The sequence below is a fragment of the Chaetodon trifascialis genome, chromosome 12 (assembly GCF_039877785.1).
Source record: "Chaetodon trifascialis isolate fChaTrf1 chromosome 12, fChaTrf1.hap1, whole genome shotgun sequence".
Classification (NCBI taxonomy): Eukaryota; Metazoa; Chordata; class Actinopteri; order Chaetodontiformes; family Chaetodontidae; genus Chaetodon; species Chaetodon trifascialis.
In genome coordinates this window covers 1,196,705-1,223,730 of record NC_092067.1, presented here as the reverse complement: position 1 = coordinate 1,223,730, position 27,026 = coordinate 1,196,705, and the positions used below count along the sequence as shown (strand labels likewise).

General features: G+C 44.2%; 1 protein-coding gene across 1 annotated transcript in view; it reads left to right on the top strand.

Annotated features, from left to right (window-relative positions):
- LOC139340178 (SH3 domain-binding protein 4) overlaps positions 1 to 27,026 on the top strand; it is an 80,005-nt gene that overhangs the window by 25,223 nt on the left and 27,756 nt on the right. Inside the window, exons 2-3 of the mRNA XM_070975833.1 lie at positions 10,207 to 10,431; positions 11,064 to 13,420. Of these exons, the coding sequence (XP_070831934.1) occupies positions 10,308 to 10,431; positions 11,064 to 13,420 (2,481 nt within the window). The 5' untranslated portion in view covers positions 10,207 to 10,307. The remainder of the gene's footprint in view (positions 1 to 10,206; positions 10,432 to 11,063; positions 13,421 to 27,026) is intronic.

The window sequence follows — 27,026 nt, the reverse complement described above, 5'->3', positions numbered from 1 at the left end:
GAAGGAGAAGAGGATGCAGACCTGGAGCGAAGTGCTGAGAGAAGAAAAGACGATACAAACCATTCATACTGTCTCAATATGGGGAACGTGAGATCTCTCCCAAATAAGATGGAGGAGCTAACGGCATGAATCAGACTGCAGAGGGATTACAGGGAGTGTAGTCTCATGTATTTTACCAAACGGAGATCATACTGGACTCGCATGTTACACAATTTTCAACAGCTGAGAGTGGACAGGAGAGCGAAGGAGAACTGTACGAGGAAAGGTGGGGGCATAGCGATGCGAACAACAGATGGTGTAATCCAGGGCACATCAGTGTAAAAGAGCCTACACGCTGCATGAGAGAAATTGAGCTGTTAGCCATTAGCATTTGGCCATATTATCTCCTGAGGGAGTTCTCACGTCGTCGCCCCCATCTGCCGATGTAGCAACAGCATGCCAACTACTACACACTGTGATTTCACAGCTGCAGACATTGCACCCCCAGGTCCTCCTCCTCATCTCTGGAGATTTCAACCATGATTCCCTATCCTCCACTCTCCCCACCATCACCCAGTATGTTAAATGCCTCACAGAGACAATAGAACCCTAGACTAAGGATGTTTACAGTTCATCACCTCTCCGACCACAACCTGGTTCATCTGCCCCCTCCATATGTACAGGGGAATGAACTGGAATCCAGGGAGGTCATAACCAACTTTGTGGTGGACAATGTGGACTGAACCACCTAAATGCCAGCAAGACGAAAGAGATGGTGATTGATTTCCGAAGAAAGGTACCACAGACTACACTGACGGATATCCAGGCCTTGGACATTGAGATCGTGGGGGATGACAAATACTTGTGTGTTCACCTCAACAACACACTGGACTGGACAAACTACACAGATGTCCTGTACAGGAGGGGCCAAAGTTGCCTGCATCTGCCAACACTCCTCAGTTCTTTTTTGTCCCCTGACCTGAAAGCTTGTTTCTTCTTGTTCAGCAGACTTTTCAGTTCACTGGTGATCCAGGGCTTGTTGTTGGGGAAGCAGCATACAGTCTGGGTTGGCAGAATTTGATGTACTCTGTGATACACTCTGTCAGGCTGTTGATGTCCTCCCCATGTGACTCACACAACACATACCAGTCTGTTGTCTTAAAGCAGTCCTGCAGTGACTCATTAGCCTCCTGAGTCCACCTCCTCACTGTTTTTGTGGACACAGGCTGCCTCTGGACAAGTGGGACATACTGAGGTGTTAACAACACCAGGCTGTTATCAGGGGAAATTGTTTTTTGAACAGTGCTCCACACAAAACAGAATTACAGATTAGAATAAAAAAGAGAGAAAGAATAAGAAGGAATAAATATATATATATAAAGGCAATATTAAGAAACAGAATATTAATACTAAAGATATATGTAAATAAGAAATATACAACACAAATTAAGAAATATACAACACAAAATATGCAACACAATGAAATGTACAGTAATAAAAATAAGTAATATACTGAGTATATTGGATGTGCAAAAAATGTGCAAAATGGAATCAGATGTGCAAAGTAAAATTGTAAAATATACAACAGAACAGACCAGACAATGACAGTGAAGTCCAAGGGCCATTTAGAGGGAGGAGTTGTACAGGTTAATGGCCACAGGCAGGAATGATTTCCTGTATCATTCAGTCCTCAGTTTTGGTGGTATTAGTCTCTTACTGAACGTACTCCTGTGCCTGGCCAGCACATCATGAAGTGGGTGTGAGACATTGTCCATGATAGTCCTTAGCTTATTCAGCATCCTCCTCTCTGACACCACCGTCAGAGAGTCACACTCCATCCCCACAATGTCACTGGCCTTGCGGATCAGTTTGTTGAGTCTGTTGGCGTCTGCCATCCTCAGTCTGCTGCCCCAGCATAGAGAATTGCACTTGCCACCACAGACTCATAAAAAATCCTGAGCATAGTCCGGCAGATGTTGAAGGACCTCAGTCGCCTCAGGAAATAGAGACGACTCTGGCCCTTCCTGTAGAGAGCGTCAGTGTTCTTTGCCCAGTCCAGATTATTGTCAATATGAACCCCCAGGTACTTATAATCCTTCACTATGTCCACAACGACCCCCTGGATGGAAACAGGAGTCACAGGTGCCTTGGCTCTCCTTAGGTCCACTACCAGTTCCTTAGTCTTTGCCACATTTAGTTGCAGATGGTTCTGCTCACACCACGTGACAAAGTTGTCCACAGCAGCCCTGTACTCATCCTCATCACCCTTGCTGATACATCCAACTATCGCAGAGTCAATAGAAAACTTCTGAAGGTGGCAGGTCTCTGTGCAATAGCTGAAGTCTGTGGTGTAGAGGGTGAAGAGGAAGGGAGAGAGAACAGTCCCCTGCGGGGCCCCAGTGTTGCTGACCACTCTGACACACAGTGTTGCAGGCGCACATACTGTGGTCTGCCAGTCAGGTAGTCCACAATCCAGGACACCAGGGGGGCGTCCACCTGCATCGCTGTCAGCTTGTCACCCAGTAGAGCTGGACGAATGGTGTTGAATGCACTGGAGAAGTCAAGAAACATGACTCTCACAGTGCTCGCCGGCTTGTCCAGGTGGGCGTAGACACGGTTGAGCAGGTAGATGATCAGCTCTGTCTTTGGGGGGAAGGGCAGTGGCACTGTATGCATCCTTTGCATTAGAAAATTGGCAGAGTTTTGTCCAAAGTATTGTGGTTAAAGTCTCCAGTAATGACTGCAAACGCATTTGGTTGCTTCGTTTGTAGGTCTGCTACAGTGGAGTGGATGACGTTATGCGCTGCTTCCCCGTCAGCCCTCAGAGGGATGTAAACAGTGATCACGATGGTGGATGTGAACTCCCGAAGCAAATAATAAGGCTGCATCTCCACAGCTAGCAGCTCAATGTCTGGGCTACAGAAACATTCCTTAACGGTAACATGTCCAGGATTACACCACTTCTCATTCACAAACAGCACAATTCCTCCTCCCTTCTTCTTACTACTCTGAGCCATGTCTCTGTCCACCCGCACACAGCTGAAGCCGGGTACCTCCACACTCCAGTCCAGGATGTCTGAATGCAACCACGACACCATGAAGGCCATAAGGCTGCACTGTTGGTGTTAGGATGGCAAGTGGGAAGAAAAGGAAGGCACAGGCTGATGCAGGCTGTATTATCCCCACGTGGTAGTTTATTGTGCAGAAACCAGGACTATTTACAAGGTGAGTCGAAGAAAAATATACAAAAAGGCAAAAAAGGAAAAAAAGAAAAGAATAATAACATTAAATAATGGCTCAAGCAAACTACATAAACAATGAAAAAACAGAATTAAGCTACAAACCACAGTATAGGATAAACCCACAGAGGGCCCTATGCGGGCCAGCAGCAGTCCTGCTCCTAGCAACTGGCTGGAGTTCGGCAGAGTGAGCCCGCACCCATGGGTGCTGGCCACCTGTATTCTCTAAGTCCCTCCTACAGAGACAAAACATAATTAATTTTCAATTTACACCCCAATACATCATCTGTCCCATTCAATGTGTCCATGCTAACCTTATCAAAACATGTAACAAAGCATAATACATTGCAATGGCCCTATGATCCATTAGAGGCGTAAAAGTATGCATATATATATGCTAATCCATTTGGACCCCCCTCCTTTCAACCACACTTGGCACAGTCCACTGCCACCCCTCTCCATAAATGAGGATGGACTCCTCTGCCTCAGTTTCATGGGCTGGGGCTGAGCCAGAACTACAATGTGTAGGAGAAGACAAGAAGAGGAAGAGAAGTCAACTTTATTAATTACAGCACACAGAGTTACCGGCAGGGAACTGTACACGCCATGCAAGTAAAATCATTTTCTGGCAGCAGTGTGGGCTTACACAACACAATCAGCTGCTTGCATGTGCTGACAATACCCCCACTCCCATCTGTACAGCCCTCCGTTACAAAGAGTGTAAAAAGTAACAGAAAGGCCACCAAAAAAGTTGTAAAACTGCATGCAAACATTGCTAGACAATTACCAAAAATGTAATTAAGAAATAGAAATGAAAAAGAGATGGGAAAAAAAAAACACACTAAATAAACAAAAATGACGGAGCTACTGTAACAAGCTGCCACTTAACACAGCGTCATCTTGCACCGAAGGCAGTGGAAGTCCAGTTATTTTTCCTGCTGTTTTAACAGTCCTTTGGAGTTTTTTTGCGATCTGCCTCAGTGCAGTTTGCATACCAAGCTGTCAGACAGTTGCTTAGGACGCTTTCTATGCAGCATTCGTAGAAGGCTTTGAGCAGCTCTGCAGACAGATGGTCAGATTGACCGAGGTGGGATAGGGGAGAACCTCTGTTTGCTTTTGCGATGTTAGAGTAGACACAGTCAAGTGTTTTGGCTCCCCTGGTTGCACATTTGACGTGTTGGTCGAACTTCGGCAGCACACTCTTCAGATTGGCATGGTTGAAGACCCCAGCGGCTATGAAGGCGCCATCCAGATGCATGTTCTGTTGTTTGTTTACAGCGGTTAGTAGATAGCCGAGAGCTAACTTACCATTAGCATCCGATGGTATGTAGACGGCAATCATAATAACTGCTGATATCTCCCGTGGAAGGTAGAACGGTCTGCATTTTATTGTTACATGTCTGGTTTAACCTCGTATGTTGGAGTATAAACACTTGACATCTCCCACGATGTGTTCCATAGTGGTCTGGTGCTCTCTCTGGAGTGCATTCATTCATTCATTCATTCATCAAAGGCTCTTGTGCACCCTATCTGTACCCTTGACACAAAACCCTTGCTCATCGGTCAGCACCTCCTAGATCAGGGGTGTCAAACTCGATCACAGGAGAGTTTGACACCCCATTATGTTGAGAGCCAAACAGGGCCAACATTTATTAAACAGGATAGACAAAATATTGGCTTAAGTGCAAAAAGAAAACTTATTTAGGTAGGCTACATTCTTCTTTCACACACTTGCTATAGCCAGATGTTTGCCATCTTCTTCCATTCTCGGCTGCCAGTTCATTAATGTTTGGGGTTAGGTTCTATGCTGTGGAAACCCTCAAGATGAAGTGAAGGTGTGGCGTGAGATGCTTCATAATGTCACACATTGCCAGCTCACATCGCCACCATTCATCAAAGAGCTTTGTGGTGTCTTTCCATTTGCTTCACAGAAACTGGCAGATTTCCTCATCACTTTCCCTAGACTTAGCCTCTTTGTCATAGGGCACATTGCTGAGTTCAGAATCTCCTCAAGAAAAGACAGAAATTGGCAGCAATTTAAATCTTTGGCTTTTATAAAGTTCATTACATGTTCCATTTTGAGAGCTTTACCACAATGTTTCCTGATTTATGTGGCAGCATTGTCCGCTTACCTGCTCATTTCTTCCGCTGCATCTTCCCCCGCATCCTCCCCACTAACCAGTCCGTCCACCAGTCAGTTTGTCCCAGGGCAGTTTCATTTCATCCAGACATTTAGATACTTCATCAAAATGTCTTTTCCCATGGTTGTGCCATGCATTGTTTTAATTCCTAAGTGTTCCTCACTAATGCATAAACTGGAGTCTACTCCACAGATGAAGATTGACAGCTGTGCAGCATTAGTCACGTCAGCGCTCTCATCCACAGCAAGTGCCATCCACCTGTCTTGAAAGCCTCTGTTTTCAGAGTCCGCTTTTTTTTTTTTTGGCTTATTTAAATTTAAGTAGAAGTGACAAGCGTCGAGGACTTCTGACCACTGATGAGTGTGCAGTGGAGTACGGAAGGTGTGGCTGGCCTTGCAGGTCTTGACATGCCAGCTGTTGCAGTGCATTGTGGGACTTGTAGTATCAGTGGTGTGTGACCTAAGTGTGTCCTATATGTGTCCAGTTATGATAGACATATGATATTTTCAAGTGGGCCGTCACTGAATGCCACAGACACATTTGAACTCAGGTTGACACTCTGCCATCATTCAGGAGTCCAGAAGACCACTACCAATACTCATGCATTTCCAGAGTCTAATCCTGGCGCTGATCGATCTAGGCTGCCAGCGAGTCAATAGTCACCATAGGCTGGCAACCCAAACGCTTTCCACAATCGCACATCTTTCCTCTGCTCTCAAACTCAACAATGTACAGCCCTAGTGTGGTCTCCTGGTGCTCCCGGTCCAAACATTGAGTATTGATCCAAAAAGTGTCTGACTCCACCTGCAGGTGGATTACAGACTTCCTGTCTGACAGGAAACAGTGCATGAAGCTGGGGAAACACGTCTCCGACTCAAAGACCATCAGCACTGGATCCCCCCAGGGCTGCGTTCTTTCTCCTCTGGTCTTCCCCCTGTATACGAACAGCTGCACCTCCAGTCACCGGTCCGTCAAGCTCCTGAAGTTTGTGGACGACAATACCCTCATTGGACTCATCTCCGATGGTGACAAGCCGAACATCAGCTCCCTCATCAAGAAAGCACAGCAGAGGATGTACTTCCTACGGCAACTAAAGAAATTCAATCTGCCAAAGGCAATGATGGGTGGGAGGCTGACCATCAGGTGACCTGGTGCAACCAGAACAACCTAGAGCTCAACGCTCTAAAGACAGTGGAGATGGTTGTGGACTACAGGAAGAACTCAGCCTCACCTGCCCCCATCACCCACAGTGACTCCACTCTTGACACTGTGGAGTCTTTCCACTTCCTGGGAACTATCATCCCCCAGGACCTCAAGTGAGAACCGAACATCAGCTCCCTCATCAAGAAAGCACAGCAGAGGATGTACTTCCTATGGCAACTGAAGTAATTCAATCTGCCAAAGACAATGATGGTGCACTTCTACACAGCCATCATTGAATCCATCCTCACCTCCTCCATCACCATCTGGTATGCTGCTGCCAACGCCAAGGACAAGGGCAGACTGCAGTGTGTCATTCGGTCTGTAGAGAAGGTGATTGACTGCAATCTCCCATCTCTTCAGGACCTGTACACCTCCAGGACCCTGAGGCGTGCAGGAAAAATTGTGGCTGATCCTTCCCACCCTGGACACAAACTTTTCGAGACACTCCCCTCTGGCAGGAGGCTGCGGTCCATCAGGACCAAATCCTGAAGATTGTCATGCACCAACATCATCAAAACAAATTCCTTGTATGTGTAAAATCGTACTTGGCAATAAAGCTTTTTCTGATTCTGAAGTAGGAACCAGTGAGCTTGGAGCTGAGAGCCCATTGTAGGAAAGTCTGTGGGTGCTTTTCATTACATTGAATTGTGCCTCCTCGTCTCCTCTCTCCTTCGTCGACCCGGAAGTCGTTTCCCATCCGCCGTGATGAAGGATCTTCCAATTGCTTAAATGCACCTGAAGGAGACGAGGAGCGAGGAGAGAGGAGTCTTTTGAAGGAGATCAGAGTGAGGATACACCAGTGTAGCCTACGCTTTTATTATTTAAGGGGCATGTCGTATGTGGCACACGTTTGAATCATGGCGGGAGCAGGTCTTCACAAATGTAATCTTGATTCTTGTTTCCTTTTAACAATTGTATCTGTCACCAAGAAATTAATGAAAATTCTTGGTATATATTTACGTTTTTTTAAAGCAAGGCTACAAGGCTGTTGGTTTAATCTACCACACACCCGTCCTCTGTTATGCCTCTAACGGCATATAATTGAAACCTCATCAATAGCAATCAGGAGTAGAACAGTCTGACTGCAGATCTGACCATAATATCACGTTTTACAGCTTTTACAGCTGTGCAAACGTCATCAGTAATTGACGTCGCTTCGGACTGACGCTGTGGAGCGAGGATTTTTCATTTCGGAGTTTCGTTTCCTCCGTCCTCACGTCCCTTCCTCGCATCCCTCTTTCATGTCCTCGCTGGGCGGAGCTAAGACGCGAGGAGAGGAAGCGAGTGGAGGAGACGAGGAGACCAGTTTATGTAATGAAAAGTACCCAGAGACATATTACTGCGTTTAAGGTTGGCACTCACCAGTGTCATCAGATTGTGAGCAATTACTTTTGAGGAGGCACTGATAATGTGTCAGTGTTTTCCAGTTGCATCGATTTGAAACAAACTGTTAGGAGTCAGCAGCTATCTAAGTTTTACTATCACGCCAAAAATGAATAGATTTTGGCCATGACATAAAACAATTAAATTACCAATAAAGTTAATATATGACTTGTGATTAATTTCATCGTAGTTGGCAGTCAATTTTGAAAACTAATTGTTTTCAGATGTAGGAAATAGTGAAATGAACCAAAAATTCTGGAAATATTCGTTTTCCTCTCAGCTTATTATCAACACACGTAAAATAATCACAGAAACCATTGCCTAAATTCCTGTGAATAAGTAATCATATCTGTTAACATTCATCAGAGATCCGCATTTATGAGTCAAACTGCGTGAAATAATTTGTTTTTCTTCTGTTATAAGAGTCAGATAGATTCTGTATATGAAGGTTCGAACTCCAGAGAGGAAACTGGAGAATCGACGTTATTTTACAGACTTTAATCACACACACATTTATACACAGCCATTTCATACTGATGTTTATCTCTTAGTTTATGTTGATTTGTAGCACGTTGAAAGCAGAGAACTGTAAAATATTCTGAATTAAAAGTGGGTTGAAAATCTTCATATCTTCATTAGAAAATCCTCATTCAGATACTGGGGGGTCTCATGGGGGTGGGGTAGGGATAGGACTCAGCAGAGAGAGAGAGAGAGAGAGAGAGAGAGAGAGAGAGAGAGAGAGAGAGAGAGAGGTGCCAGCACACAAAGACCCGAAGGAGAAACTCACAGTGATGGACTCCGAGATTACACAGGAGAACAGGCAGGTCAAAACAGTCAAAAGGCTTATTAACCAAGGGTGTCCAAAAAAACAGGAAACAAAAGGCAAGAGCAAACCGAGCACTGCCTAACAGAGAGAGAGAGAGAGAGAGAGAGAGAGAGAGAGAGAGAGAGAGAGAGAGAGAGAGAGAGAGAGAGAGAGAGAGAGAGAAACAAAGCAAAACACCTCAAAAAAATGAACCTGACACACCCCATAACAATACCCTCACCCTACAGAGAACCCTCCTCTGCCAGTTGGTTGTGTTCACAAGCAAACACAGACAAAAAAACAAAACAAATAAACAAAAAAAAAAAAACAATTTGACACATTGGAAATAATCACTCAGCAAATGGAGCAACCTGGAATGTTTGTCCCTAAACACAGAACAGTCTGTGGCAAACTACCATACCAGTGGACCGATCCAATACTAGGGCAATCCTTGACAGACACAGTGAATACAGCCCTGCCGTGGAGAGAGGCCACCACAGGCAGACCTGGCTCCCCAGAGAAAATACATCCACCGCACACAGTAGGAGGTGGAAACCGAGCTGTGCTTATTCACTACCTGCCAACTATACCAAGACATCAGACACAAATACTATGCACAGATTACACAGACCGACAAGAGCATCCTGACTATCACTTGTGTATTCCTGCACTGACCATTTCCACTGTATTCATCTCTGTTCATAGACATACTTACTGTACATATATACAGAACAAGCACCTTTAAATACATTTGTGTATAAAAAAAAGTAGTGTAGTGTTTATATAGTTCTTGCTTGTATTTACATTTTTATTTGCAAGTCTCATTTTTTCTGTTTTAGAAATAATAATTTATGAAGTAAGTTACTTTTACTTCTCATCTCAGTCACAATCATTGAATGGTAGAAAGGTTAGCAATGAAACCCATATGGACAGGCATTATCTAATACCAAAAATACAATTCTTCTGTTTATGTAGATTTTTTTGTTTTTATTTCGCATTTGCTGTGGCTGTGCCTATACTAGTTCCTATTTGAATTATTTGTTTCCAGCTTCAAACTTCAATGAATTATGTTCTATGTTATACTGTTTACATTTCATGTTGTTGAATATCACTTAAAGTGATTTTTCCCATTGTTAGTGCTGTCACCTGATTGTTTTATCTCATCTCAATGCTTCATTCATGGTTCTAGTTTTACGTTCATTTGGGAGGATGTGTCCCTGGTCCCACATGGCAATTACGTGCAAGCATGATTAACATAAATGAGACATATTTCAAAAGACAAGTGGAGGTAGAGACTGGATGTTTAAGTTTAATGTTGCACACATAAAATTGTATGGTACGTTTTAAGTAATAAATAACAAGGACAGAAACACTGAAAGGTACTTTTTCAAAACTTTACTACTCTCTATTCGTTTTACCTAATATGTTATGTAATCCAATATTTTCTCTCTTTCAGAGATCATGGTGGGCTGTTGACATCCAACTTGGCCACTTGCAAAAGGAAAACCATTGCAGTAGCCTGAAAGCACCAGTTGGTACACAGTGACAAGTCTGAACATGGCTGCCCATCGAATCAGAGCTACCACCACTAGCAATACTTCTCTCCCGCGCTGCAAGTCCGAGGGGACACTCATTGATCTTGGTGAAGGAGTGTCAGAAGCCAGTTTGACTGATGTCAGAGGTCAGCTGCTCAAAATAAAAAATACAGTGACATGAATAGCAAAAGTCTATCTGTACTAGCCACAGTCAACAGGACTGTTGGGACTGTAGATTGCTAGATAACTTTGGTTGAAAGGAATCTCGCAGTCCCATCTATGAGAGGAGCAGGCTAAGAAACGACTCATTGCACAAACAGTAGGAACGGATGAATTAGTAAGCAGACTGAGTTTTTTCCAGGCCCTGCTTAACTAAGGCATTTGGTAGTATTTGTGAGAGATAATTTTCAAGCAGTGCAGTTCTTTTGATTATTTTACCTGTTTTACACATGTAGATAAGTAATATGTGTTTCAGTTATTTCAGTATTTGTGCAAGAAATAAATATCTATGAAGACCCCTTGTCAGGACTTTGAAAATTTCTGATAGGGTGATCCCACTGATAGGATAAAAAAAAGAAACTGTAGAGGACAGCAGCATATGCCAAAACACCCCCTCATCCCATCAAGCTGATCCAGGAACAGTGAAATGAAATGACCAAAAGCAACTTCAATCTGATACATTGCAGTTCATAAAAAAAAATAAACCCTCTATACTCTAACTATTTAGTGTTAAACCCATATTATCCGCCTCAGCCTGACCTGTTATGTTTTTCTCCAGTGCCCTCTCCCAGTGCCTTACGCCTGGATGCAACTGCCTCCTTTGGTGCTGCAAGGGAAGTTGTTGCCATTAAGGACTACTGCCCGTCCAGCTTCACCACCCTGAAGTTCTGTAAAGGGGATCGTCTTTATGTTCTGGACTCGTCAGGAGGAGAGTGGTGGTATGCACACAACAATACAGAAATGGGTTATATCCCTGCAGCTTATGTGCAGCCCATCAACAATAGAGATTCGTCCTTCAGTGACAGTGGGATAATTGATATTGTGGGAGACTGTAACGAGGAGGCAGCCAAAGAAATGGACCTTCTTGGACAGTGGGCAGGGGTGATTTTGAAACCAACCACCTACCAAAACGGAAATACTTTTCCAACAACCCATACCTCTACAAACCCATTCCTGAACGGGGGTCCTCAGAGCTCACATGATCAGAACAGTAATGAGAAATCAGTTGACCTTCTTCTGTTTGATACGCTCACTCCATCAGTGCCCAACTCTGCCAGCTGCACCGCCACCATCAATGGTTTTGCCAGTGGCATTTGTAACTTGAACCCTCTTAGCCCCACTGTAGGGATGGGACAAACATTGCACAGGGACAACCCATTTTTTAGAAGCAAACGGTCCTACAGTCTATCTGAGTTGTCCATCCTGCAAGGAGGTCCTGCATTGATCTCTACCAGTTTCTTCGGAGGACTCAAGGCACCAGCACCAGAGCAGTTCCAAAGCAGGGAGGATTTCCGGACAGCGTGGCTCACCCACCGCAAGCTAGCCAGGTCCTGCCATGATTTGGACTCGCTGGGTCAGAACCCAGGCTGGGGCCAAACACAGCCAGTGGAGACCAACATCGTCTGTCAACTGGACAGCTCAGGAGGGGCAGTCCAGCTTCCAGACACCAACATCAGCATCCATATACCCGAGGGTCATGTGGCCCCAGGTGACACCCAGCAGATTTCAATCAAAGCTCTACTTGATCCACCGCTAGAGCTGAACAATGACCGCTGCACCACTGTCAGCCCCGTGGTGGAGATTAAACTCAGCAACATGGAGACAAAAACTGCTGTTACCCTAGAGATGAAAGTATCTGTTGTAGTGAAAATGGAGAGCAGGCTGACAACAAGAGTCTTGTGTGTCAGGAGTGATTGCAAAGAGGGACCTTACACTCCCATTCCCCAGGCATACATTTATGGGGACACTGTTCAGGTGTGCCTGGATAACCTGGAACCGTGCATGTATGTGTGTGTTGTGGCTCAATCGCAGTCCATATCTTCAGATTCCACTGTTTGGGAGCATGTGGTTAAAAAGATCACCTTAGGAGTATATGGTCCCAAACATATTCACCCGTCCTTCAAGACAGTCGTGACTATGTTTGGTCATGATTGTGCCCCAAAGACATTATTGGTCAGTGAGGAAGGCAAACAGGTGCAGTCTGCACCATCGGTGGTGATGCAACTCTGGGGTAAACACCAGTTTGTCCTGTCCAAACCCCAGGACCTCTGCATTGGAGTTTACTCCAACATGGCCAACTATGAAGTAAAGGCCATTGACCAGGCCAGAGTGGTCCGGGGCTTCCAGGTTAAACTAGGCAAAGTTAGCAGACTCATCTATGTCATTGCCTCGCGCAACACTGAAGATGTTTCTGATTTCACCTTAAGGATCCAGGTCAAAGATGACCAAGATTGTATACTGGCTCAGTTTTGTGTCCAGACACCAACACCACCAGCCAAAGCAGGTCCGAAGACATCAGTGCAACGGCGCTTCCTGAAGAAGAAAGAAGTGGGAAAGATAGTCTTGTCGCCTCTGGCCATTGCCACAAAGTACCCTGTTTTTCAGGACAGGACAATAAATAATCTGAAATTTGGAAAGTTGATCAAAACTGTCATCCGCCAAACAAAAAACCAGTACTTGCTCGAGTACAAAAAAGGAGACTTTGTAGCTCTGCTGAGCGAGGAGAAGATCAGGCTGAAGGGCCAGTTGTGGACAAAGGAATGGTACATTGGATATTATCAGGGCAAAATGGGATTTGTTCATGCCAAGAATGTGCTAGTGGTTGGCAAAGTTAAGCCCATTTACTTCAGTGGACCCGACCTTACAACTTTATTGTTGCTGGAACAGGTACTGAAGCCCTGCAAATTCCTCACATACATCTATGCTTCTGTAAGAACTATACTGATGGAGAACATTGGCAACTGGCGAGCATTCGCTGATGCCCTTGGATACGTCAACCTGTCCGTGACCCATTTCTGTCGTGCAGAGCTGGACAGTGAACCTGAGAGGGTTGCATCAGTGCTGGAGAAGCTGAAGGAAGACTGCAACAGTGCAGAGAGCAAAGAGCGGAAGTCCTTCCAGAAAGAACTCCTCACAGTAAGTCACAACCTTGGCATCCTCCTTTGTGGTAGTGATCTAGCATTTTGTCCAAGTCTTTCAATTGAGAAAATGCTAATTATTCTTTCTTTGTTTAAATTTAGTCTCATTTTCATCTTTTGTCCTTTCATGTGTCCATCTAAGTGGTCATGTGTTTCTGTTTGTATCCTACTGGGACCTGAGGAGTTCTGGAGAGCAGCAGAATACCTTTTCCTTATTTGAGTGTTTGCTGCTTATGTTATTGAGTTAGCATGCAGTGTGTATACAGTATACTGATCTTATAGATTCAATTCATTACCCAGGCTGCTCTGATAATTTTCTATCTTCATATACAGCACTTATGAATCAAATCCCTTTGAGGTGATAAAACAAAGCTTACTGAAACAGACCACAGGCAATTTATGTGCTGTTACTGAGGCCACGGATGGTTGTCACATATGAATTCACAGTAAACTCACAGCATAACCCATCTTCTCATACAGCAGTGATAGAATATTGTCTTTTCCGGAAGTCATTCTGCTGTAATTAGAATAGCCGAGGGGTATACTTTGGTTAAGTCAGACATTAATTGGGATTTTACTTGTGCCTTTCTTAAAAAAGAACAGATGTGTCTACAGCAGATGCAGCTGTGCCCGCTGTCAGTGTACATACCAGCTCTGTATGGCACTTCATCATGTATCTTCTGTCAAAGAAATCTAGATTGTCAGTTGCCTCAGGCAGTCTGGGTAGCAGTTCTTATCCTGAGATGTCTTACACTGAATGCCATTACCGTATACAGTCTTTACATCTTTATGTTTGTGCCTGTTCAAAATACAGCAACATTGGTGTTAAGCTTTCGTACTGCCTTTACACTCTTCCTAGATTGTGTTTTTCTGCCAGTATATAATCTTACTGAGAGTCCATGTCAGACTTCATGAGCGCACTACAGCTGAAGTAATATGGAGCAGAAAGACTGTAATTTACGTGTGGTTGTAAACACTAGTTCGAGCCATTTATAGACAGAGGAATAGCAGTATGGAAAACAACATAATAAAAGGTGGTGACTGAAAATATGCCCTTTGAGGGAGTCAGTACTATATAAATCATTTCTGAACATAGTTCTGTTTTTCTGTTTCTTTTGTCAGGATTACACCTAAAGTACTGGTTACTGTGGGGACAATTAAAGCACACTGCAATCCAGCAATTCTGAAAGCATGCAGACTCTTTATTTAACTGACACAAATATGCAGTTTGTGCCATTTGCTGATGTTTGGTTTTGTCCTCTGAATAGTGAATTTTGTTTTCAGAGTGGGCCTCTGATGAAAGCCTCATATACTCTTTTGCAAATAAGCAGTTTTCTATGTTACAGATGACAATATCTGGAGCTGGTGTATCATTTAATATGGATGCAAGTCTATTTTTAGATGAAAGGGAAACACCTGTGGTCACAAGAGTGTCTCAAATGTCTGAAACCATTCTGGTCTGCTTTGATTGTTGATGGAGAAAGGCATCATTGCAGTGTAAATACACACAAAATAATTTAGATTTTTCATTTCAGTATTTAACTGCTCCTAAAACGGATCAATTTCACCTCTGTATTTATGTTATAACATAAAAAATATCCCAATGCCCAAACCAACATATGATCTTATTGAGTAAGTTAATAATGGCCTTGAATAATAATGGACACTGTAGATCTTGATAAGATAAAGAGAAGACATAAAACTGAGTTTTTGCAGCTTTGGATGTTACACTTTTCTACTATGTTTTGCTTTAGATTTAGGTGATTGTTCACAGCAATAACATACACCAACAGGCTACTAGCTGCAAGCAGTAACAAGCCTGAGTTCTCTGTGTAAACCTCTGCAGTACAGATTAACCAAAAGGAAGAAGAAAAAACAGCTTTTTGCTTTGTTCAATGTTTTGAAGTAGCATAACAGTTATCCCATTAGTGTTTCTCTTTGCTTTTGACTCCTTCGCTTATATGTTGTAAGTTATTTTTTCTGTCCACATATGAAGTATTTTTGGGTCATTTTTCTATTAATTATTAAATGAAAAATTAATTACTATCAAATTGAATTATAGTGGATCAGTGGATAGTGGCATACCCACTGATCATGGCCATTCCATTAGTGTGATTTGATTTTGCGGCACAGTTTCTTGTTTAAGGTGCCTGTGGGGTGACTGTGGCTCAGGAGGTAGATGCGAATGGTTAAAAGTTTGTAATGAACTTGTGGCCTGGCCTGTAGTAGGTGTGTGAAGGAATGAATGCTGATGTGTTGTAAAAAGCACTTTGAGTGGTCAGATTAGAAAAGTGCTATATAAATGTTCACAGAGGTGTTGTATTTTATGATATTGACTGATTTTTGTCTTTTTCAGTGGAGCTTTTGTATGAGCTACTTTTAACCTTGTTTGAGACTGAACTTGAGTTCTGATAAATCTTGACACTGACATGTGGAAGACATGGACTGAAGCAGATGCTATTCAATAGATTTCTCATTAATTTTTTTTATAGTGGATGTTCCCAGTTACCAACATATGTATATGAATCAGTCTGGAACAGTCTGATGTGAGTCTTGTTTGTTTGTGAAGGGGTTGTGTTGTCATTGTAAGCGGATGTCTGTTGGATCTCAGGCCTGCAGATGTTTCCTGCCTCATTGTTCAGAAACTAAACAGAAGCTTTAGTTGTGGACCTGCAGGCGCCTGCAGTTCATATGACTTCCATGTTCTTTCCATTATCCTCCTTGACTCAGACCCCCTCAGCACATATGGCCATTCGCTGTCCATTATCACTGTGGTCTATGTTGACAGTGAATTATGTTAGCAGATTTCTGTTTAAGGTCAGTGTAAGGCTGCGCTACAGATGGACATTTTACACATTTTACCCTTGACTGATAATGCAGGTACATTTCATTTAGGCAGTACTTTTGTCCTGTGGTTTCCCGATTTAAAACATCAACCTGAAGATCAGCCATAATGTGAGAACCCATTAACTGTATTTGTTCTGATACCCCTACATTGAATCTTCCAGGGGTTAGATCTAAAAATCCTGTCTTCGTGAATTCTGTTTGCTCTTTCTTGTTGCTACAGAGGTTTTGAGATATTTTAGAATCTGTAAAACTGTAAAGCTGATGTTATGCCTCTCCATGCTGCACAAAAATGCAGGTGTTGTTCAGACATGTTTGTGTGCATTTTTGTTTTACACCTGTACAAATTTGGGATACAATGTACAAGTCTTGTTGCACTATTCTACTGAAATTTACACCTAAACTCTGGCAGAAAAAATAAAGAGAACACTATGCATTGTTCAGATTTGAAGGTGTGTGCATTGGCACCACTGTAAGCCACTGTGACCTACAGTTACCCAGAACACCTTTCTCTGCATATGTTCACAAAGACATTCACCTGTATCTCTGGATAAGCATAATGGCAGCTTGAGTCTCATGTTCTTACTTTACATTGGTCTGAGTTATTTTTATGATGTCATTGAGGTTCTCTTAGCATGACGATTGTATTAGAATTTTTATTCATGATTGCTTTATTGTATTTTGGTTTAATTCAGATTTTGTAGTATATGATGTGTTGGTTGTTTTATGTTGTTTGTCTTTTACTCATTATTATTGAACAGGGCTCCAAATGTTCACTTGGAAGGAACTACTTACATTGTGGTGGTGAAAGGTCAAAAGTTACTGTGACCAAACAACAATCTTATTTTGGCAAAAATTAACAAAATTTCACACAAATGTCTCATAGGACAAATGCTGAAGTGATGACATTTTATATCCAAAAGGTCAAATGTCAACTTCACTGTAACATCATAATGTTCTTCAAAAACACTTTTCTTACCATTATTCAGTACCATAACTCAGAAACAGAAGGAGAGTTTGTGACTATATATCACATTTGTGACCCGCCATGAGAAAACCAGCAGCAGGTCAGCCCAGCGCAAGTTGAGTAAACAACGAAAAAACTTTTTTTTTTTTTTTTTTTTTTTTTTTCAAATTAGTGATTTTCAGGGTTTTTTTTTGCAGAATATGTAAGTTGAAATCATGAAGAAGCCACTCCATGTTTCAAATAACAGTACTGGGGGCCTTAAAACCGTAAACTTTGTATTTGAATTTGGGTTGTTTTAGCGGAAATTCACGGTCCTAGTTGGGGGTGTGGTGATTCAACAGTAAATTAGCATACTGGCTTTCTTTGGTTATTCACGCGCTTCTGTTCTTTTTTCGGCCAGTTAGCTGCACGGTAAAAGGGAACCACATGGCTACTTATGCAGCTTATGGTTATGCAGACACCGGTAATGTGGTGCCTACATGTTTGTCTTCGTCGGTGTGTTGCACTTGTTTGTCCCAATGCACACATACAGCTGTGGGACTCTTTTTGACATCAGCAACACAGCAATCTGCAAATTGAACCCAGCACACGCCGGCAGCCCATTTCGACACCAGCCCCCACTACTGCAGCGGACCCGCAAAGTAAGCGCCGCAGGTGGTGGAGAGGAGGCGGAAGCGGGGAAAGCGCGGGGGTATCCGGGCTAGGCTAGCGGCGAATCCACACAAGCCGGCTATACCATCTATCATACTCGCCAGTGTATGCTCCTTGGACAACGACTATATACACCTTCTGAGATCGACCCAGCAGACTGTAAGAGAGTGCTGTGTTTTCGTTTTTATGGAAACATGGCTCATGAACAGCATACTGTACTACTCCGCCATCCAGCTGGACCAGCTAACATCTTCCTCTATTATTTTCAGATTTCTATGTGTTAGACAAAAAGAAACTACACTTTCAGAATATGTAAATAACTCAAAATGCCCCCTGGGAGACTTGTTGCTGGAAAAAACTGTTCTTGTGGTGTCAGGTTTTGGTCCTGATGGACTGCAGCCTCCTGCCAGAGGGAGGTGTCTCGAAGAGTTTGTGTCTGGGGTGGGAAGGATCAGCCACAATCTTGGAGGTCCTGGAGGTGTACAGGTCCTGAAGAGATGGGAGATTGCAGTCAATCACCTTCTTTGCAGACCGAATGACATGCTGCAGCCTGCCCTTGTCCTTGGCGGTGGCAGCAGCGTACCAGATGGTGATGGAGGAGGAGGTGAGGATGGACTCAATGATGGCTATGTAGAAGTGCACCATCATTGTCTTTGGCAGATTGAATTACTTCAGTTGCCATAGGAAGTACATCCTCTGCTGTGCTTTCTTGATGAGGGAGCTAATGTTCGGTTCTCACTTGAGGTCCTGGGGGATGATAGTTCCCAGGAAGTGGAAAGACTCCACAGTGTCAAGAGTGGAGTCACTGTGGGTGATGGGGGCAGGTGAGGCTGAGTTCTTCCTGTAGTCCACAACCATCTCCACTGTCTTTAGAGCGTTGAGCTCTAGGTTGTTCTGGTTGCACCAGGTCACCTGATGGTCAGCCTCCCACCTGTAGGCAGACTCGTCTCCGTCAGAGATGAGTCCAATGAGTATGGTGTCATCTACAAACTTCAGGAGCTTGACAGACTGGTGACTGGAGGTGCAGCTGTTTGTATATCCAATCCATCTTATTTATAAAGCACAATTTTAAATAAACACAGTTTCCAAAGTGCTGTATAGTAAAATAAACACAGTAAAACATAATAAATAAAAAGATTTAAGAAGATAAGATAAAATGATAAAATATCTGTGCACATAAAATCAACAACCTAAGTGGTGTGAAAGCCAAAGAAAAACGGGGCATTTTAAGAAGAGTTTTAAAATTACACAGTGAAGAGGTCTGTCTAATGTGCAGCCGCAGTTCGTTCCACAATTTTGGAGCTGCAACAGAAAACGCTCGATCCCCTCTGAGCTTCAGCCTAGTTTTGGGAACCCTCAGGAGCAGCTGGTCTCCTGATCTGAGAGATCGGCTGGGTGTGTAGGGGTGCAGAAGCTCAAAGAGGTACGATGGGGCAAGACCATTTAGAGATTTAAAAGCAAATAAAAGAATTTTAAAATGAATTCTAAAATGGACGGGTAGCCAGTGCAGTGAAGCTAAAATTGGTTAAATGTGCTCAAACTTCCTTGTGCCAGTTAAAAGACGTGCAGCTGCATTCTGCACCAGTTGAAGACGTGCGATGGAGGACCCACTAACCCCCATATAAAGTACATTACAGTAATCCAGCCGTGTGGTCACAAAGGCCTGGATTACTGTTTCAAAGCGCTGTCTCTAGAGAAAAGGTTTTATTTTTGCCAGCTGCTTTAAATGGAAGTAGCTTGTTCTCACCACAGCTTTAATCTGGCTGTCAAACGTAAGATCCCCATCCACTTTTAGCCCCAGATTATTAACAGTAGGTTTGGCATACTATGCCAAGGGACCCAGATCGACTGGGGGGGTTCTCCGAGGTGCCACCAAAGACCATCACTTCAGTCTTGTTTTCATTAAAATTTAAAAATTTTAGAGCCATCCAGGACTTGACATCATCTAAACAATTTAACGGTTGCTTAAGGGAGAATGAATCAGCCTTTTTAAGAGGGACATAGATCTGGCTGTCATCAGCATAACAGCGGAATAAAATGCCATGCTTTCTGAGAATGGAACCAAGTGGCACTGAGCCCTGTGGGACCCCACATGAGAGAGGAGCAGTGGAGGACACAGAGTCACCCAAGCTGACACAGAATGTCCGATGAGACAGGTAGGACCTGAACCATTCCAGCGCCAAACCCCTGATGCCCACCCACTGCAAGCACAGATTCTGTGCTGTGGAATGTTTTAAAACCAGATTGGAAAATTTCAAGAACATTTTGTTCATTTAAGAAGTCCGTGAGCTGAGAGTAGACAGTCTTCTCTAAGATTTTGGAAAAGAAGAACAATTTAGAAATGGGCAGGCGCAACTGCATGTTTAAAATTTACAGGAACCACTCCTGAAGACAGACTGCTGTTAATAATGCTGTGTAGATATGGCCCAACAGTGGGAAAAACCTCCTTAAAAAGTTGAGGAGGAACAGGGTCGTTGGGCGAGCCTGATGGCTTTAAATGCCCCACAGTCTCCTGTACAAAAGGCAGGGCCACAGGCTCAAATGAGTCAAAAACAGCAGAACAAGGGACAAATACTGAGGGGTCATAAGCAGGAGGTGAAATAAGTGCTCTGGTAGAAGTAACTTTAGCAGTGAAGAATTGCAGAGCAAGTTTTCACACACAGAAGAGGAGGTCTCAGTTCCACCAGTCTGTGGTGCATTCAGAGCAGAGTTGATCACTTTAAACAACACACAAGGCTTGTGACAGTTTAAGACAATAATATCAGAGAAGTATTTTCTTTTGGCCTCTTTCACAGAGGATTGGTAACGACACCAACAATCTCTCAGTATTTGAAAAGACACTTCCAGTTTATCCTTTTTCCACCTGCGCTCAGCTCTACGACATTCCTGCCTGGCTGTGCGGGTCATTCAACCAAGGCTCTGATTTAACTTTATGCTGCCTGCTCTTTAGTGGGGCAGCAGAGTCAATGGCAGTTTGACAAGTGTCAAGAAACTGAGCGCTAAGAGCATCTGTATCATCGCACACAGGATCGGGAGAGGCGTAGTTCTGACTGAAGGCGGCTGAGAATCGCGCAGCAGTGGAAGATAAGATATACCTTTATCAGTCCCACAGTGGGGAAATTTCAGATATTACAGCAGTAAAAGTGGATAGCAAACATAGTCAGTAAAAGGTCATTAAATATTAAATATCAACCAAACAATATAAACAAGGAGTAATGAAATATGAGCAAACAATACTGATATTGCACATTGATATGGTTGATATGATTGCACATTGATATGAATATGAACCATCAGTACTGACATTTCACATTGAATGATCGTACTCCTGACTGGAGTATTGATAGTGAATAGTTTCCTATATTGCACATTTGATTTGACAATTGATACATTGCACCTTAAGTTGAAATAAAAATATTTTCACAGTATGAACGAACACAGTTATTGTGTATTATAGTGCAGTCATATTGAAAGTCGTGTGAGTGTGTGGTCTACTGGGAGCACTGCTGGTTGTAGAGTCTGACTGCTGCAGGAAGGAAGGACCTGCGATAGCGTTCCTTCACACACTTTTGGTGAAGCAGTCTGTCACTGAAGGAGCTCTCCAGTGCTGTTAAAGTGTCCTGCAGGGGGTGGGAGTCATTCTCAATCATGGATGACAGCTTAGCCATCATCCTCCTCTCTCCTACCACCTCCACTGAGTCGAGGGGGCATCCCAGGACAGAGCTGGCCTTCTTGATCAGTTTGTCAAGTCTCTTCCTGTCAGCTGTCGAGATGCTGCTCCCCCAGCAGACCACTCCATAAAAGATGGCTGATGCCACCACAGTGTCATAAAAGGTCTTCAGGAGTGCCCCCTGCACTCCAAATGACCTCAGTCTCCTGAGCAGATGAAGTCTGCTCTGGCCTTTCTTGTAAAGTGTGGTTGTGTTGTGAGTCCAGTCCAGTTCATTGTTCAGGTGAACACCCAGGTACTTATAAGATGTCACCATCTCAATGTCCGTTCCCTTGATGTTCACCGGTGTCAGGGGGCAGAGTGTTCGTCTGCGGATATCCACCACCAGTTCTTTGGTTTTCCCTGCATTGATCTGGAGGCAGTTCCATTGGCACCAGTCCACGAAGTCCTGCGTCAGTTCTCTGTACTCTCTGTCATCCCCATCTGTGATGAGGCTGACGATTGCAGAGTCGTCAGAGAACTTCTGCAGGTGACAGGTGGGTGTGTTGTATGAGAAGGTTGCAGTGTAGAGGGTGAAGAGGAATGGAGCCAGGACCGTTCCCTGTGGGGCCCCCGTCCTGCAGACGACCGTGTTGGACACACAGTCCAGGGTCCTCACATACTGCGGACGGTTGGTGAGATAGTCCAGAATCCAGTGTGTGAGGTGATGGTTCACCCCGGTGTGCTTCAGCTTGTCCCTCAGAAGTGCAGGCTGAATGGCATTGAAAGCACTGGAGAAATCAAAAAACATGATTCTCACGGTACTTGCAGGTTTCTCCAGGTGAGAGAGAGCTCGGTGTTGGAGGAAGATGACGGTGTCGTCCACCCCGATGCCAGGCTGGTCGGCAAACTGAAGTGGATCTAGTGATTGGCTCACCAAGGGGCGGAGATGAACAAGGACCAGCCGCTCTAGGGTCTTCATTAGGTGGGATGTTAGTGACACTGGCCTGTAGCTGCTGAGGTCCTTGGGGTGCGGAGTCTTAGGCACCGGTACCACGCAGGATGTTTTCCATAGCTGTGGCACTCTCCCCAGCTTCAGGCTCAGATTGAACATGCATTCAACAATCCCACACAGCTGATCTGCGCAAGACTCCAGAGGAGCCTGGAGCTGATGCTGTCTGGGCCTGCAGCCTTCCTCGCTTTGATCCTCCCGAGCTGGTTTCTCACCTGGTTTGTTGTGAGGGACAGGTTGGTGCAGGGGGGCTGTGTGCTGGAGGGTGTGGGTGGGGGGGTTGAGTTGATGGGATGAGCAGTGGGGGGTGGCTGTGAGCTAAGTGTTGCACAGGGGGAAAGGGGGGGCTGCAGCATGGAGGACTAGGCTGGGAGAGGTGCAGATGACTGATTGAATCTGTTGAAGAATAAGTTCAGGTCATTCGCCCACTTTTGGTCCCCTGCAGCTTAAGAGTCAGGTTCCTTGTGGCCCGAGATGGTTTTTAGGCCTCTCCAGACTCCACTGACATTTTTCTCCTGCAGCTGAACCTCCATCTTCTTTCTGTAGGTGTTTTTCCCCTAACAGATCTTCCTTCTCAGCTTCTTCTGCACAGCCTTCAGTTCATCCTTATTTCCTGACTGAAAGGCCCTCTTCTTCTCCTTAAGGAGAGCCTTTATGTCAGGGTTAATCCACGGTTTGTTGTTGGAAAAACACCGTACAGTCCTGGTGGGTACATTGTTTTCCACACAGAAGTTAATATAGTCCGTAATGCAGTGTGTGAGACCCTCAATGTCCTCTCCGTGAGAATCACAGAATTCCTCCCACACAGTTGTCTCAAAACAGTCCCTCAGAGCCTTGTCAGCCTCATTGGACCATTTTTTCACTGTGCGGGACACAGCTGGTTGCCTATGCACGAGAGGTTTGTACACAGGAGGAGATGAACCAGGTTGTGGTCGGATTTTCCCAGGGGAGGGAGGGATGATGAAGTGTATGCCTCCTTGGTGTTGGCATAACACAAGTCCAGTATCTTATTGTCTCTAGTGCAACATGTAACATACTGGGTGAAGGTGGGCAGAGTGGAGGATGGAGAGGCATGATTAAAGTCCCCAGAGATAAGAAGGAGGGCCTGGGGATGCTCTGTCTGTAGCCTGCTTGTGACAGAGTGGAGAACATCACAGGCTGCCTCAGCATTAGCAGAAGGGGGAATATATGCAGCTATCGCGATAACATTCAGGTAATATGGCCTTATGCTAACGGCTAACAGTTCAATGTCCTTGCAGCGGAGTTGTTCTTTAATAGTAATGTGTCCAGAGTTACACCATCTGTCATTCACAAACACTGCCAGCCCTCCTCCTGTCCTCCTACCGCTCTCTCTCATCCTGTCCGCCTGCAGCAGCTTAAAGCTGTCCAGCTTCGCGTCTGTGTCTGGAATCAGCGGAGTCAGCCACATTTTCGAAAACATCATGAGGCTGCACTCCCTATAGTCCCTCTGGTGCCGGGTCAGCACCGCTAATTCGTCCAACTTATGGGGAAGAGATCTCACATTCCCCATGATAATGGACGGGAGGACAGGTCTTTATCTCCTTCTTCTGGCACGATGATCGGCTCCGGCATGGCTCCCCCGTCTCCTCCTCTTCAGCTCGCGGGGAACGTTGGGTCTCTCGTGGGGAAGGGTTAATAACCAGGCATCTGCGAGTAGCAGCGAGAGGTTTAACTGAGTTACAGTGCAGTGCAGATGGCAGTATTAATCCACACAGCCACGTCTCCATTAAGCACAAAACCACAGATGAAATAAAGTCCCTGTTTTTACCCAAGCAGTTGCAGTACCTCCAGTTTGTTGGGCAGTGAACGCACATTCGAGAGAAATATTCCTGGTAATGCTGTGCGTAGTCCGCGCTGGCGAAGACGCATGAGCATGCCGGCCCATTTTCCTCTCCTCCGGCATTCTGCTACTTGAGCAAAGGTGAGTGCACCTTTGACCAGGATGTCCAAAATTTCCAGTGTTGGGAGCAGAAAATTAGGAAATAAATCCACTGGTGTTGTTACCCTGATGTTCATGAGCTCTTCTCTGGTGAAAGAACTCCAGGTACCGTCGCAATAAACAGAATTAAAACATGAAACAAAACAACGCGCACCAATACACCGAGGCAGCCGTCCGTGGCGCCATCTTGGATCTTGGATCGCTTAAAGATATATGTGATGCATCTACGTCCATCAACCAGCAACATCATTATTTTACTCATTGTAGTCCACCAAAAGCTCTTTGGTTTTGCTGATATTGAGCTTCAGGTGATTGTGGTTGCATATGTGCACATGTGATGACGTGTTACACCATTCAGACTGTGACACCATTAGTGGTGTAGAATAATGGTCATTTTTATTACTTTGCAGCAAGACTGGCAACGCATACAAGCTAGTGGTACAACAGCACCGGGCATATGTTTTATCACAGACCATGCGCTTCGACTCTCCACTTCAACAGGTCATCTCTATCTGACTTGAAGATAATGTGCCACAGACAGCTTAACGCTGCCCCCTATGGCCAGTGCAATCATGTGTGGAACTGGCAGTCGCTTATTAAACAATTAAACAACATGTTAATTAAAGGAACTAAACATGTATGAAAGAAAATCTTTTCATACATCTCCTCATACAATGGTCGAGGTATGGGATTATAGGTTTTGGCTACTGGGACATAATCAGTAACCATAATGTCCATGTTCAGGTTTTTGATGTGGCCCACTTCATCTTTGTGCCTGGCAAATACACTTCAGTGAGCATTTGTTTAACCAGTGCTCGTTGTTCACTGGTGAAGTGGTCCACATTGACAGGTGAATCCCACAGTTTGTGTTTGAGATTACTCTGAGATTTTTCTGCATTGGAGTTAGGGGAAGTCTGAGAACTTTCAACAACTACTGAATTATCCTGGTGTTCTTCTGGGTACACCGATTAACAGTTTTGCAGATATCTTCTCATTTCTGCTCTTATGTTGTCATTTGACAAGCCTGTCATAATGGACTGACTTTCAGTTATACTTCAGGCCAGACTGGGCATGCTCAGATGCAAAGGGTATATAACATTTGTGCAATATTTTTTATTCTTTTTATGTTTTGTCTTCTTGTCCTCTGACTTATTGCACTCTGTCTTGTTGCTGCTGTAGCATGTGAATTTCCCCCATTGTGGGATAAATAAGGTCTATCTTATCTTATGTTAAACAGAACCTTTTGGCGCAGTCTGACAAGACATTCAAGTGCTGTTTCACCAGGTCCCTGTCCAGCTTTTGTCAGTTGTTGGTAGAATACAGTTGCGTCTTTTTCTGCATAGTGGGCTCCTGATATTTGTCTGAGAGTGGCTAGGGTGAGATCTGTTTTCCCTCAAGATTACTCCTCAGTTTCAACCCAGGGCTCACAGCACATATGACTGCTTGCACAATTTCCATCTCAGGGTAGCCTTACTTTATTTAGTTTAAGTAGTCTTTAACGTCAATCTGATGTTGAAGACTACTTAAAGTCAGAGTATCTTTTGAGGTCAACTCACCAACATGTCCGTTTATTCTTAAGTCCTTTCTAAAACCACTGGAAGAAACGTAGTAGCTGTTGCTAATGGATTTTCTGTCTCTGTGCTGAGTCCCCTCGTCCTGCGCTGTCTCCCGAGAAACCTGATGCTCCAGCAACGATGGAAGCGGTGTGCTCCTTGTTGTCCTCGTGCTGGGCGAGCTGCCTCCTCCTCCACCTCGCCGACTGCAGTTGAAGAGAAAGAGGGCGCTGCTCCTGTGTCACTGGTCTCTGGTCAGTTTTATTGCAGAGCATCAAGTGTGTCTTTCACGTCCATAAGCACAGACATGCCTTCATCTTCCCTGTTCAGCAACTCCTCACTTTCACAAAACTTCATAATGTGCTCAACCAGTGCACAACGAGTTTTGTTTTTAATGTCCTCAGAGTCTTTGCCATCAATTTTACAGTACTCACAAACTCGGTGCAGTTCTTTCAAGTTCTTCTTGGTGCTCCAATATCTTGCTTACGGTAATGTTTTGCACTCGCTAACATCTGAGAAACAGCAAAACGGGTCGGTGTCATACTAGCTAGACTTTGACGGTTAGCTAGAGCTCTGCTAGCTTACTTTGTTGTCTACTGCTGTCACACACTAGTGTTTTCCATGTTTTTCTCTCAGAGTTGGACAGTCTTTCACCTTGAAACAATATGCTAATCCAAGTGATGCCTCCAAATTGTAACACCATTAGTGGTGTAGAAAAATGTTCATTTTATTACTTCACAGCAAGACTGGCAACACATACAAGCTAGTGGTACAGCTGCACCGGACATACGTTTTATCTCAGACCATGCGCTTCGACTCTCCACTTCAACAGGTCATCTCTATCTGACTTGAAGATAATGTGCCACAGACAGCTTAACGCTGCCCCCTATGGCCAGTGCAATCATGTGTGGAACTGGCAGTCGCTTATTAAACAATTAAACAACATGTTAATTAAAGGAACTAAACAT